Genomic DNA, 15,584 nt, shown 5'->3' on the forward strand with positions numbered 1-15,584 from the left:
CTTTCTGATGGCAAAACCATTACATAATTTCCATTATAGTCTTCATGTGAGCATATTAAACAGATTGTACAGTCAGCGGTGCATCATAGGCATTCAAGAGCTATTTCAACTTACATTCCACCTCTAGTTTAAATCAAATAGGAAAACAGAAAGATGACCCAACAGGAAAACTATCTTACATGCCTTCAGTGTTTTATATGGACAAGTATACCACCTTTTAAATTGACAAAATAATGGCTTGGTGTGCAGCTCAGTATTGGAGTTCTTGCCCTCCATGCCCAAGGCTCTGGCTTCAATCATAGCACCACAGAAAGCAAAACAGTAAGTTAAGAGAACCGCATCGTTTATTTCTCGAACAATAATAAAATGGAATCGGCATTACACAAAGATAATTGGAAGCTGTGTGGGAGCCATCTCGCTGTAGACAGATGTAGAATCGTTTAGTAGATGCGTATTTATTTCTAAGAGAGCAGATGCTGGTTGTCGCAGTTTTAGTGCTGGACTCTTCACTTTCATGTCAATTATGTCAGCTTTCTGCCTAAGAAATCCACATGGGTACTTAAGCTTTTAAAGTCATTCGGGTTTTAACCTTCTAGTGCTTGACTGAAAAGAGTCAGAAGGTAGACCAGATACCTTGAGGATGGTATGGTTAAAAAGAGAAAACTGTGGTTTGCTGGAAAGTGTACTCACATTTAGAATATTAGACACTGTATTAGTTATGTCAGAATGTATTTAGGTGGGTCATCATTTTGGACCTGCGGTTTCTCTCTTAAATTGATAGATTGGACAAAATCATTAGCAATCTATTCCTGTTGTAAAAATAAAATACCTTGTCTTCCAACATGTATTATCTTGTTTTCCACAGTAAGTTTAGGCATTCTTAGACATTAGTCATAATTTCTGAGGAAATGGAGTTGGGTAGACAGACAAATGCTATCCCATTTTACAAATACTGACAACTGGTCTTGGAGTTTGGTTTGCCAAAAGCCTCTTGTCTCAGTCAGTGATAGAGCTGGGATTTGAACTTTCTCACTCATGAGATTTGCAGTGTCACTGTAGTGTCCATAGAGGAACCTAATTCTAGGAATAAAGATTCAGTATACTCATTTCCAACATAGAAGTTGGTCCTGCAATTTAACATTTTCTTCTCTGTACAGTATAGCTGAGGCGCAATGGAAGAATCCTAAGATTTCTCAGAATCACAGTGTTAAACTGGCAGATCTGTTATAGATCAAGCACATAAGGTTGACGCCACATGCCAAATAAATTCATTCTCATTGGTTCAAGATATCACTAGTGAATAATCATCTTTGCACTTGTTCTTCTGCCTTTGTGCTCTTCTTCCAAAATATCACGTGACTGGTTCCTTCTCACCATTCAAGTCCCATCACAAATGTTCCTTCCTCAGAGAGCTTTCCTCAAGGAACTTGGGACATTGTATTCCTGTTGCCCTTCGTGGCACCTAATTCTGACTGAATCGCGTTCCCATCTCAGACAGATGTGAAATATCTTGTTTGTATTTCTAATCAGAGTGTGTAACACCTAAAAGTTCTCTAAGTAGTTGTTGAACCAGTAAATAAAACTGTCACGGCATAATTATAAGAATTGGATGCACAGCTGATTTTCTAATGTGTGGTAAACCAAGGGTTATTTTACATAATTAGGGCTAAGCTGGAATTTACATTGGAAATGAGATCTGACTCTTCCAGTTTTGATTCCTTCTGTTCCGTTTTATTAACAAATACTTATGGTAAGCAGGAGTAAAAGATACCATAAAGAGCCAGGTGCTATGAGTATCAGCCACTGGTGGGCTGCCACTTAAGTACATAGACTGTATCTATAGAGATTACTTTGTAAAGGAGTCCCAGACTGTTGGCCACAGCTCAGCATATTGGCATGTACAACTACTCTCTTACATGTCTGCTTATGCTTTATTGAAGAGACACAGAAAAGGTTTTGTTTTTAAAGCTATAATAGACTAGGATGGGACTAGGTAGAAGTTTAACAGTGACTATAAACTAGTAGGTAGCGGATACTAGAAGAGGGCCTGAAATGTTAGGGCCTGGATACACGAGTCTATGGATTTGTTAGTTATGGATAACCAAAAAATAATCAGTAAGTTCTTGTATGTGAAATTGGTGGCCACTGATCTCAGTAGACATCCAGAGTGGTTACAGTGAAGAGATGGCTACAGGGATTACTTGTGTGTCCTGTACATACAGGTTAACACACAATCTGACAGATCATTTAAAGGAGAGGTTGGGTGAGTGGGTCAGGTGTGATATTAGTTGTTTTTACAAATGATAAAATATGACCAAAAACAACTTAAGGAGAAATGTATTGTGCCTTACAGTTCTAGAGAGTTCGGTGTTGGTGGTGAAGACGTTTTTACGGGAGGCTTTAAAAGCCTATAGTAAAGCAAAAGCCCAAAGCTTCACTCGTGTTATCAAGTCCGTCTTGTCAGCAGTTCTACTCTGACAGTTTATTAATAGATATTGAAGCTCTGAATAGTTGGAGACACCGCATCCTAACTGATGACTTCAGGGCCTTTGCTTTTCTGTCATGGTCCAGCTTTCTATGATGGTAGCATAGCCGGTGGTCCATTCACACTGTGTGTAGAACAGAGCTACACTCGGTCAACAGCCATAGTCACTGAACTAAATAATGAATTGGAGACAATAACATTAATCATTTAATAGTAAATTAAGTGCACACTCAGTACAACTGTTTCCATATGTTTAGTTGCTAGATTTTTAAATCTTATTTGCATGAAGGAAAAGAGTAATATTTAATACTTAAGGAATTAGGCTGCCTATGTGCATGTTAACATCTGTCAATGCGCCTGTACACATGCTTGTGGAGTCCAGAAGTCAGGTAGCCTTCTGTGTCCTTTGAGTGCCATCAGCCCTCTTGCTGGCTTAAAACACACCAAGTAGGCTAGCCTAGCTGACCAGTGAACCCCAGGGATCTGCCCATCCCTGCCTCCCCAGTGCTGGAATTATAAATGTGTTCCACTACACCAAGTGTTTTATATTTAGCTTCTGGGTTTGAACTTGAGTCCTTAGCTTGTAGAGCAAACACATTATCAGCTTGAACTAGCAATGAGGTAGCAAATAAAGTATGACTTTATTATTTTGTAATTGTCTCTGCCAGTTCATCATGTATCTCAAGAGTTGCCTTTTCTGCCACTCTTTGGGTTGCTATCTGCAGTTTGCCATATTGTTTTACTCTTCAAACAATGGGCATACTTTTCTTTTATGTTTTTGGTTTGGTTTTATAGTCTAAACAGGCTAGTTTCTCTCATGAAAATCTGATGTTATAAAACTATAAAGTCTCAATTGGTACAAAAATAAAATTTGTTACCAAGCTGTTGACACTTTTTTAAAAAGAACTTGTTTTTAATTCTTACAGTTAGGAATATTACCCCCATCAGAAAAGTGTTGTTTTATATTATGAGACTGAGAGACAGAGACAAGGTAGACTTTCTGTTGTTTTATACTATTTTATCAGTATGAGTGTTTTGCCTGCATATATGTCTGTGCATCGCATAGCTGTCTGTTGCCCACAGAGGTGAGATGAGGGCATCAGTTCCTGAGACTGGAGTTATTAGATGGTTGTGAGCCTATGTGGAGGGAGGTGAAGGGAATGAAGCCTAAGTTGCAGCCAGCACTGTTAACTCCTGAGCCCTCTCCATCCCTAGAAATAGACTTTCTTAGCCAGTGAGTCCTATAATGGTAAGAGTCTTCATGGTTTGGTCATCCCATAGGAATGAAATAAAGCTCATTCTGTTGTGTCTGTATTGTGGGATGTGTGGTCCTTTATAGAACATACAGTGTGTTAATACAATGAAAAGTACGGTAACACCTGAAGCTAACTTACTAGCATCTGATTATGACTCAAGTTGTAATAAACTCTCTCAAATAAAGTTTCTCCAGAATGTGGGGATTGGAATAATTAGAGAACTAACATAATTTGTGAATCTTAATAAGGTTAAAGGAAATGTGATCCACTGAAAGTAAGGGGAATGCAGTCAGTGTTTAAATATTTATTTATTTGCTCCCAAGTGCACGCATTCTCACCACAAAACACATATAGAGATTAGGAAACAACTTTCAAGAGTCCGTTCTTGCCTTTCATTTTATTTGAGACCATCTCCATTTCTTTTTCTATTGCTGTGTTTCATACTTGTAGGCCATTGTCTTCTTTCTGCTCCCTGCCTCACTGTAGGAGTGCTGGGGTTGCAGTATCTGAATGCCATTGCACCTTGCTTTTTGTGTGGGTTCCAAGATTGAGCTTGGGCTGGCCAGAGAGATGGCTCATTCGGTAAAAGCACTAGCCATGCAAACTTCGAGTTGGTACTTAACATTTGTTAGTTAATAACTTTATTAGTGCCTTAGTTACTTTTCTATTGCTATGAAAAGACACCCTGATCAAGGAACTTCTAAGAGTGTATTGGGGACTTGCTTACAATTTCATAGGGTAAGACCATGACCATCATGGTGGGGAACATGGCAGTAGACAGGCAGGCCAGTCATGGTGCTGGAGTAGTAGCTGAGAGATTACCTCACAAATTGGAGGCAGAGAGAGAGACTTTTAAAACCTCATCTCAACCCTACCGTCAGTGACACTCCTCCAACAAGGCCATGACTTCTAATCCTTCTCTAAACAATTCCACCAACTAGATACCACACATTCAAATATATGAGCCTCTGGGGACAATCCTCATGCAAAATACCACATTCCAACCCCTGGTCATATCATAATGCAAAACATACTTAATCAACTTCAAAAGCCCTCAAAGTCTTTCACAGTTTCAACACTGTTTAACTAACCATCCAACATGTCCACCTTGTGTCTCAAAGGCATTCTCTCAACTATAACCCCTGTTCAAAAAGCAGATTACATACACAGTGTACAAATTCCAACATACAGTGGTACAGGATATATAGTACCATTTTAAAAGGGAGGAAAGGCCATAGTAACAAAGCAATACTGAAACCCAGCAGGGCATACTCTAAATCCTATAGCTCCATGTTCAATGTCAAAGGTCTCTTGTCTCCCACACTTTCTGGCTTTCTTGACTACAACACACTTCTCTCTCTTGGGCTGTCTCAACTCTGATGCATTATCTCTCCTCAGCAGCCAGTCATTCCACAGCTCCAAAACCCTGGCTTCTCCATCACAATATAAGCTTCACACAGTGGCCTTTCTGAGTGTCCAGTGCAGGGACTCCTGCCACACACCTGATGTTCTGGCCTTCCTTAACTCAGAGGAGGATCCCACAATCCCTTTGCTCCTGTATTGTTCCTGACCTAATCCTGGTGAAGCTGTCAAGTTCTGTTCCCTCCAGGGATTACATTTGCATAAGCTTTGATCTGTTGATGCTTTGCTTTGTTGAATATACTTTCCTTAGCATTAGGATATTTCTCACACATTTCCTTTTTACTGGTTGCAGAATTAGCTGAATGGAGTCTTGCTCTGGGGGCACCACTTTCTTAATTCCATTTCTAATCAGGCCAGCCACTCCTTATCTTTTTCAGCACAAACCAAACTGTCTTATATTTCCTAGTTCTCTCTATCCCCCAAAGTGCATTTTGTGTTTCTTTTTCCCCTGCTTGCTCTTTTTTATTGTACATCTGCATAAGAGTGGTCCAGTAACTGGATCAACACTATATGGTCTTGCAGTCTCCTTTTCCAATGACATTAGTCCAAACTCTTCGATTTAACATCAGGTAGATTCTTGGGACAAAGGCAGAGCAGCTACAGGCTTTGCCAGAATATAACGATTGTAATTTATTCAAGAATGAGTTTATTGGGTGACTGCTAACGGTTTCAGAGGGTGAGTCCATCGTGGCAGGAAGCTTGGCAGCAGGCTAGCAGCTGCAGAGCTTGGGAGGTGTAGCTGAGAATTTATATCCTACCCACGAGGTGGAGCTCAAACCCAACTTCACCCCTACCTACCCCTGGTGACATATCTCTTCTAGTCCTCCTTAGCCCATCAGTTCCACCAACTAGGGACCAAGCATTCAAATACTTGAAAATATGGGGCTAGGCTATTGTCATGCAAACCACCAAAAGTACAGATAACTTATGACGGCAGTTTTCAGTATATCTGAGCTTAGGCAAAACACCCGGATGAGAAGATGGTTTGGGAGGATGAAGTTATGAGTTTAGAGCACAAACTGAGGAGGGGGGCTCAGATATAACCTAAAAAGTAGCAGAGTCTAAGAGCTGAACAGAGGAAAGAGAGTTGGTGAAGAAGACTGAAATGGAATTATTCTTAATTGATCTCCTAATGATTAACACTGGTCTTTATTCTTGGTTACTACAAACATTTCTTTTATACCTGTCTGATTGTTTCTTTGAATTCATTCCAGAGGTCCAGTTGCTGTGTCAGAGGGTCACACTTGTTTTCATGTAGTGACAGGCTATTTCTCCACTGGTGAGATGAGCCAACTCAAGCCAGATTAGATTATATAGAGGGAGGTTTATTGGGAAGCTGCTCTTGGGCAAGTTCACTGGCCCCAAGGACCAAGGCCAAGGAAGTCACCATGGGAAGAGAGAAGGAGGGTAAAGGGAAGAGAAAGAAAGAAGGAGAAAGAGCCTCACGGGGAAGGGCATCCCAGCCCCTCAGAGTTGAGAGCAGAGTATGCCAAGTAGAGACTGAGGGATGCTGGGAGAACCTGGAGGCCAGGTCTGCTTTGATATGTAAAATATGCATTCAATCCCTTGCTCCTGAGTGGAAATCAGACATGTCCCTTGAGACATATTGCCCACATGGAACAGGGGCATCCAAGGTTGCTTATCTGTGCCTGGCAGAGTAGTGCCCCTGGCTGTTTGGGCATCAGTTTGGGCCTTTATCTTATGATGTTGGATTCTAAGAGGAAGGAAATGGAAGTTGCCAAAACTTACTGAGCCCTGGTTTTGAAATTCCAGAAAGTCCACTATACTACTATACACTATATACTACTATATACTACTATACTACTATAAAAGCAATTCCTGACCGGCTCGACTCAAGGGAAGAAGCTCTGAACTCCTCAGTAGAGCAGTGGTAAAGACAGACCAGGACAGGAAAGATTGATCATCCCAGTCACTCCTGTTTCTGAAAGGGCAGGGACCTTTCAGAAATCCCTTCTCCAACAGTTAACCTGTTGAATGTGATGCTTTAAAAAATAGATGGTTGCGAGCATAACATATTTTCTACTTCCAACTGGCTTCCTCCAGTTCGATTTGTCAATTTAGCTAAAGAACATTTATTTCTTCCATTTCTGATATAAAAACACAACAGGTGGACGTACTAGGTACTCAAGAAATGTTTCAGGATTAAAGAAATACAGTTTGCAGTTCTGAAGAAATGTTTCTTCATGCTTCCTGACTTGGCTTTCACTTTTCAATCCTCAGAAATCCAGCTGCACTTTGCAGTACGTGTTTGAGCAGCTGTGAATCCATTTCAGGTCTCAACTCTCCCCGCAGTAGCTTCCTCCCTGTGGTCAGACTTTAATTTCACTTATCTTGTTTCTTTTGCAAGATTTTTTCTGAATCGTTGTCATGTTCAACTGGGGCCAAAGTAGCCTGGGGTAAAGCCTCCTCTGTGTGCTCTTTATCAGTGTTCTTATGCCTCTGTCAGCTGCCTGTGCTTACAAGCACATTCTGTGAAGCTGTCTGCCCTGGCCAAGCTAAGGGAAGAGTTGCGGGGGAAGGGGGGTCGTTGAACTGCTTTCTACCATTGAATCTCCAAGCCTTTTAGGGAAAGAGAGGCTACCAAGGTCTTTAATATATTGTGATTGCTTGCCTTTGGCATTCTTAAATGTTTTTAAAAAGGTGTTAGAAAAAAGAAATCTAAGTACTCTTGTTGTATAGCCTTGGATTTCTTCCCTGTCTCATTTTCATTGCACAAAAAGCCAGTTCTTACATAATCTTTTACTTTTAACTTTTAGTAGCTAATATTTTACTCCTAATAATGCCATATGAAAAAAAGAGAAATCTTTATGATCTAAAGAACTATAATTCTTTAAGCACTGGCTCCATGCTTTTAAACTAACTCCTATGAAACTATGACAGTTCAGCAACTTTGACAACGTGCCTTTCTGTGTTATCATTTAGGACCTGTTAACTTCACTGTGTACACGAAGTAACTTATGACTCAAATGAGAATGGAGAGTTCTCAAGACCATGGGTTCTCAGATAGGAATGTGACCATTTTTAATTCAGATTATTTTGTGAAATTGATTTCTCATAGCAAAGGAGAGTTTATCATATATTTACTTACTCACATTTAGTTCTCCTGGTTTTAAGTTGGGAGCTCGGAGTGAGTCATCATTTCATCACTAGGTGGCACCTGTGACCACAGATGGTCATGCATACTCGACACAGTTATGACAAGTACAGAATCCCAAATACAAATACCACTGGGATTGGTCATTCTTTAGAGTACTAAGTACCAGTCACCCTGACTAGTCTGTGGGCACATGACTGAAGTATATTGAACTGCTTTATAATCATTCATTCATGGTTAATAATGTCAACAGGTGAGTTATCTAGGCTGATTATGACCATGAAGTTGAAACTTTGTAGGACCTGTTTGCTGCTCATTTCCTGTGAGGAAAATGAGTGCTTTGGCTCCTTATGTTAATTCAGACCCAACTTTGTGTTTTATGATGTTTATGGAAGTGCCTGACTTCTGTAACCCCCTGAGATACACTTGTCTCCATTGGTAAAAGGGGAATAACATAGGAGCTGCTCAGTGAGGAAGACAGAAGTGTCTCTGCTTCGCTGCCAGGAGAAGCTCAGATGTGAATCTGCCTGACAGAGTGAGCAGGGCACCTAGCAGTAAGGGTGAGTGCAGACAGACACATTCGAACTCAGGCCAGTCCTCCAGTCGTCTTAAAATAACTGGGTTCTGAGTGTAAATTACCAGTGTTTTTTATTGTTGAGGCTTGGAGAACAAGATGGTCTCTGAGTGGTCAAGACTAGGAAATGGAAAAAGTCTCCAAGAGAGCCAGGCTTTCCTGGGACTTTGCATATAAGCAGCCTTGTTACCTTTAAGCTGAGTATAGACCATAGCATGTGTTGATAATTCTGAGCTGTAGGTTTCAGATCCTGCCTCCGAATACGTTCAGTGTAATGTGAGTAAGTTGCAACCCTATGACTACTTACCTTTAAAATGGAAAAGGATTACATGTGCTAATCTGTGAAAAACACAACAAATTGTACCCATCTTATGGGGAACATTGAATATGAGAAGTGTTATACTGCTTTATACAACTTATGAACTAGAATTGGAGCCATGGCTAGCTAGTTCACGTACCCCATGTTTATTGCTGCCCTAGTGCATTCCCCCCTTTCCCTTTGTGCAGTGATCCAGTGTAGATTTTGAAGAACAGCCCTTTGATCACTCTAGCTACTCCCAACTTTGTTGTTGAGTTTTATATAAATGTGTCTTAAGTGGAGTCACACCAAGAGAACATATAACTGATTCCTGATATATGAAGTATGTCATACCCGTTAGAACCACTGACATTCTAGTGTTGGGCTGCCTACCATTAATTGTACTGTACTGTTTGTTACCTGTGTAGAGTTGAGAGAGTGAGTTTGCTGGTTTAAAACTATGTGCTTTATGTGTAACATGGGAAGAACATTAGCACCTCCTCTTTAGTCTGTGGAGAGGGATGTGGGCAGAGCGCTCTCTCGATGCCCACTAGTAAAAGTACACAAAAACGTAATGACTGAGGGTAGACTTTTGCCTAAGGAAAGGGCCTTGCCCGGGCACTTAGATACAGAGAAGTAGGAGGTTGGAGATGCTGGTGCTTACCTAGTGCCCGTCACAGAAGCGGGCTAATGCTTCTGATCCGCCAGATACCAAGCTAGTCTTTCCTTCTTGTTTTTATTGCTTTTAAAGATACTTGGATTTTCCCAAATATTTTTAAAAATAAAGGAGCTTGACAGAGCAATGTGCCCAGGTGGTAGCCATTAGTTTTAGCATTAATGTGACATGTGGTTAATCTGTATTTTTATAATCTTTTTTGAAAAGTAATAAGCTAATTACCTATCATAGATTTACCCATGTGAAATGTGATTTATTGATTTTTTGTGAACTTACCCAGTTGTTAGCCATCACAGTCAACTTTCAAACATGTCATTACCTTGGCAGGATGCCATTTACAATAGTCCCATTTTATCCTTATCTCAAGGCAACCACAGACCTGCTTGCTGTCCCTAGATTCTCCCCTAGGCATTTTATAATGGGCATTGCAATGTGAGGAATTGGGGGTCATTCTACAGACAGTAACATATTTTGCATGTCCTTCATGGTGGGCCTTTTATCATTCACATCTTTAGCCTTTCTCCCTCCATTCCCTATCCCTAATTGGTTATTTGAAAGCTGATTTTAATTTCTTAAATATATGTTCCTTTTTATTTTTCTGAACCACTTCTCTGAGCCACTACTGTGATTAAAAATAGCCTTATGTCTTGTATCTTTTTTGGTTTTGCTTTAGAACAAAAAGGTTTATTTCAAAGATTAAAACTGCATTTTACCTTCAGTTTAATGAAAAGCCTATTCTTAGCAAATTCAAATAATGGTGGTTTCTAAGCCTTTGATGAAACTTAAAAACTGCCTACATCATGTTGAACTGGGTCTGCTTCTGACTTTGGGTTTCTGATTGTTTGTAACTCAGGTTGTTGGGAGAGGAGCTTTTGGAGTGGTTTGCAAAGCTAAGTGGAGAGCAAAAGATGTTGCAATTAAACAGATTGAAAGTGAATCTGAGAGGAAGGCTTTCATCGTGGAGGTAAGCTGAAACGTCATTTCTATCCAGTAATTCTTCACCAGATACTCTGATCTTAAGATTATAAACAGCATTTCTCAATTTCCACTTTTCTGTGTACATGGTCGTTGCAGTTTGACTGGACTGAAAGTAGTGCCTTCGTAGGAATGTTTTTCATTTTTTTCTTTATGTTCTGGTTAAAAGTTGTTAGGGGAAGTGTATTTACACGAATCGCTCCATGAATTCAAGTGCACTCATCCACGGACTCCAAATCTATTTCAAGGTATCATATCTTAATTTTAAAGTGGTATTCTCGCCTATCACCTAAAGGTAAGAATCTCTTAGAATGTTGTAGAAATAATACACCTTTCTTGTGAGAAACTACTCCACACACTTAGATTAATAAAGGAAAAGTATTTCACTGAAAAGGTGTGGCTAGCTGTGGCTAACACCCAAAGAGGGACCAACCTCACATCAAAGACTTTACTAACTTAAATACACTTTAGACTTACGCATTCCACATACTCTGTCATCCTTCATCTCTTTTAGGTCCGGGCCCAAGCCTGGCCACTTACACAGATGAGAGATTTGCGTAGCACCAGACTTATTTAATAACCAGTGTTTTTCTTTTCAAATGGTTGTTACCTAGGTCTTCTTGCCCATCTGGCAGAATTATGTTTCTCTCTAGAAGAGAACTGAGGACTTTGTAACAGCCCGGGACTTAACTTTAGTTGTGGCCTTATACTGCCCCTTGAGCTGCGGTTGCAGGCTAGTTCCTTGGGGATGGGCTTAGTGGCTGGTGAGCCCTGTGAGCAGACACTTAGATGACAGCACAGGTCTGATTAGCACACTGCTTACTGGCTGGTGAGCCCTGCTCATAGCTTTGGGGTGCTTTGGAGACAGCAGTGCCTTAATTCAGTTTTACTCTCGTGTGATTACTGTGGAAAGTCTATCAGTAAACCCTTATACATCAGCTTCATTACTTCTCAGTTTCTTCTACATAACGGGTTTTGTGAAGTTAATCATGTCGCTTCTCTTGTTTTCAATGCTTGGTCTAGGTCTGCTGGGTCAGTTATTACTAATCACTAGTTTGTCAACTTCCAATGGTACACTGTTACCTCATTGCAGAGTCTCTTCATCCTTCTGAGTTTACGCCTTACAAACAAACAAAAACCTCACCTATTTATGAGACTCGGAGAAAACAGAAATAAATGCTTGAATAATGTGCTATGTGAAGTTAATGCTGAGTTTTACCAAGGTGGAATGTGTTTGTATACAATAAATACATAACAGTAAAAAGTTACATGAAACAACATTGCTAAAAAGAGTCAGCTAATTGTCTATTAAGGCAGAAAGATCCAAGAATATCAAGTGTAAAGAAAACTGTCAAGTGATATATAATAAAAATGGTTAAGAGACCTTAGTGAGCTTTACATGGGCCAGTACATTTGGAGAAAAGGAGAAAGCAAGGGAAAGACAGAGGACAAGGGAGAGAAAGAACAACAGGATGTTTTATGAGAAAGACACAGTGCAGAAATTTGAAACATGGAGCTGGGGTGAAGCCTTAGTGTAATTACTGGCTCAGGGAAACTTAAAACGGGAAGTTGGAGTGTCAGTCTGTCCCTCCTACCACTGAAGCTCCTCTCCACTTTTTTGTACTGGGGATTGACCTGGAATATGTGGTGGTTGAAGTTAGAGCCTAAGGCATACTAGTCAACTGAATGGTACCCTCACCCCCATCCTCCAAGCTCTCTGCAGTACCTACAAGACAGAAAATGGAGTTAGAGGCGACCATGCAGAACGACTGTGTACTTCCAGTCAGAAGTTCAGATCTGACTATAGAGTCTTTAACAGCTGCTTTGTCCTCTCTGGACCTCAACTCCAAGTCTCATATTTAAGATGGAGGTAATAGTACCTATCTTTCAGAGTCCGAAGACATCAGGAATACAGACACACAGGTAAACTGATCACCTGTAGGAAGTGCCACAGCTTCTGGTGGGGGTGGCTCAGCCAGCACCAGAACTGAGACAGTGCCCTGACTTATGGCAGTTTGTTTCCTGTTTATCCTGGCTCTTAGCTGGTTCTTAGCTCCCATTACAGCACCTTGTGCATTGTTTAACGATCTTCGTATATTTGATGATGTCTGTGTCCCCACTGAACTGTACGATTGCCAGTGCCTGTGGCCATAATGCTTGCTACCTGGTAATAGAAGTTAAACAGATGTTCTGTGTGACAGTAAGATTTGAACAGCATGGTAACATAAGCACTCTTTAAGGATCCATAATTTGTTACAGCTCCGGCAGTTGTCCCGTGTGAACCATCCTAATATTGTAAAGTTGTATGGAGCCTGCTTGAATCCAGTAAGTGTCCCTCTTCATCTCCCTGTAGGAAACAGTGGCAAGTGTGTCGGTTTATATGATTTATGAAGCTGTTTGTTCAGTTGTTTTACTTCTGAAAATGCTTACCCTTCCCGCATTCGCTTGCTTCTAGCCCTAGTAAAACAGTAAGTTGGTGTTGTCGTCTCAGATACCTGTTAGCCTTGGCCACCCCGGTTTATAATACTCCTTCTTTTTGAGTAAACAATTCTCAAAACTAATTTCCAGAAAAAATGTAATATGTTCTTCCAAAATTTTACCTTCCCCACTGATGGACCATGTAATGCTAGCCAAGGCAGATCACCGGACATTCCTAGTTACCACTCTTCTTCCTTCCTTAGCTAACCTGACAGTGGCCAGTGAGGAGCCTCTGTCCTTTCCCTTCCTCTGCCCTGTAACTACCTACCTGCTAGCAGTCAGTGGGTTCTGCTTCCTATACTAGAGCCCATCTGAGTAAAAGCCTGTGCTGTCGTGAAGTAGTGCATACCTGTGTCTGTCACCAACCTAGGTTAACCCATAACTCACTTTGTTATAAGACTCCATGTCCTCTAGCACAGCTTTATTAGCACTTGTCTTTAAAGTCTTGGAATTCTATTTTGTTCCCCAAAAGCTTGTGATCCATTTTATATATTAATATACATTATAATATACTATATCACATATAATTATATATTATATATAATATATAAATTTATATACAATTATAGTCATGTATAATATTGTATTTTATTATAGGTTATAGATATTAATTTAGTGATATTATATAATGTATAGTAATATGCAAATTTTAGCAGGCACCTAGAAGACAAGTTCTTTGATCACAGATACCTTTTCCTTCCGTTAGTATCATTCACAGAGTAGGAGCCAAAAGAGTAATTTTCAGGACAATCAGGAAGTTGAACTAAGTTGTAGGCAGGGAGGGCCCAACAATGTTGCCACTCCAGTAAATTCCGGCATATATTTTCTTTAGGTCTGTCTTGTGATGGAGTATGCTGAAGGAGGCTCGTTGTATAATGGTGAGTATCAGCCAGCCCTGCTTTTAGCTACTAGAGTGAAGCAACTGAAAAGCTTTTAGTAAGAACTAAATTACCTATTGTTAGTCACAATTTATCTTCAGAGCTCTCAGACCAAGTCATTTTGGTCTTTGGGTTTGTTTTCAGTGCTAAGGACTTAGGCCAAGAAAGATGTATGACATTTTTATAAATTTTTGAGTTTACATATTATGTTCAAAGTTTGTGAAGTCACAGTTCTTTTTAAAATAGATTTTAAAGTATGTGTGTGTAGACTTTTTTCTTCTGTCTGTTTAGTTTTGAGCCTTCAGTTTTAGAACTCTTTGGCCATACTTCATGTCAGCCTGCTTTATGGTGCTTCCTTTTCAAAACATAAAATGAGGAGAACAAACTTCACAGAGCGTCTTCAGCTTTCACTTAGTTACTTCCCTCTTGTGACCATGACCAAGGCAGCTTTTTTTTGGTTCTTTTTTTCAGAGCTGGGGACCGAACCCAGGGTCTTGTGCTTCCTAGGCAAGCGCTCTACTACTGAGCTAAATCCCCAACCCCTTCAAGGCAGCTTTTAAGAAAGTTTAATTGGGCTTAAAGTTTCAGAGGGCAGGGCATTGTAGCAGCAACCATGTTAGCTGCAGCGATAGAGAGCTTACATCTCTGTCCAAAAGCAGGAGGCATAGAACATACTGGGCATGGCTGAATCTTGAAATCTCAAAGCCTACCTCCACTGACATGCTTTCTCTAGCAAGGCCACACTGCCCAATCCTTCCCAAACAGGTCCATCAAGTAGAGGCCAAATTTTCACACATAAGTGTATTGGGCCATTCCCATTCAAACTACCAGTGTTCACACACACACACACACACACACACACACACACACACACACACACACACAGAGAGAGAGAGAGAGAGAGAGAGAGAGAGAGAGAGAGAGAGAGAGAGAACTCCATACTGGAGTTACCACTGTGGAACAAAGCTCTCACCTTAAAAATACTAACTTTGTGTATGTCTGAGTTGTCCCTGAGAGTTTTATAAAATTGACAGCATTTACTTTTAAGTTACCATTATCTTACCTACACATTTTTACACCCACTGCTGTGAGTTCTCCGCTGTTGGTTTGTGTCTAGTACTCTCATTCTGTTTGAGAGAACTGCTACTTCCTTAGCTACAATAGACAGGACAGTTGTAAGCATCTGATATGACCATCTTGTCTCGGTACTGTTTCTTTCTTCTGCCCTCATAATGAACAGATCACATATAGCTCATGTAATTGTGTGAAAGATAATATCCATTTTAAAAAGTTTGACAGTATATACTAACTTTATTTGAATGACCATATGGGAGTTATTTAGTAAAATTTTTTAAATAGTATGGTTTTTTTTCCTAGAGAAGGTTTAAAAGTGGGACTGGAATATTTGTGAAGGAATACTCATGTGT

The 15,584-nt window shown here is 40.2% G+C and overlaps 1 protein-coding gene across 5 annotated transcripts in view; it reads left to right on the forward strand.

The window, feature by feature from the left end:
- The window catches only part of Map3k7 (mitogen activated protein kinase kinase kinase 7), a 57,900-nt gene that overhangs the window by 2,329 nt on the left and 39,987 nt on the right, over positions 1–15,584 (forward strand). For all 5 annotated transcript variants that reach the window (XR_015619678.1, XR_015619679.1, NM_001107920.2 and 2 more), the window contains 3 exon segments: positions 10,680–10,790; positions 13,061–13,126; positions 14,112–14,157. Coding sequence is in view for 3 of the 5 variants with exons in the window: in NM_001107920.2 (NP_001101390.2) it covers positions 10,680–10,790; positions 13,061–13,126; positions 14,112–14,157 (223 nt within the window). In the remaining 2 variants the exon portion in view is untranslated.

This window comes from Rattus norvegicus, chromosome 5, assembly GCF_021556685.1.
Source record: "Rattus norvegicus strain SHRSP/BbbUtx chromosome 5, alternate assembly SHRSP_T2T, whole genome shotgun sequence".
Classification (NCBI taxonomy): Eukaryota; Metazoa; Chordata; class Mammalia; order Rodentia; family Muridae; genus Rattus; species Rattus norvegicus.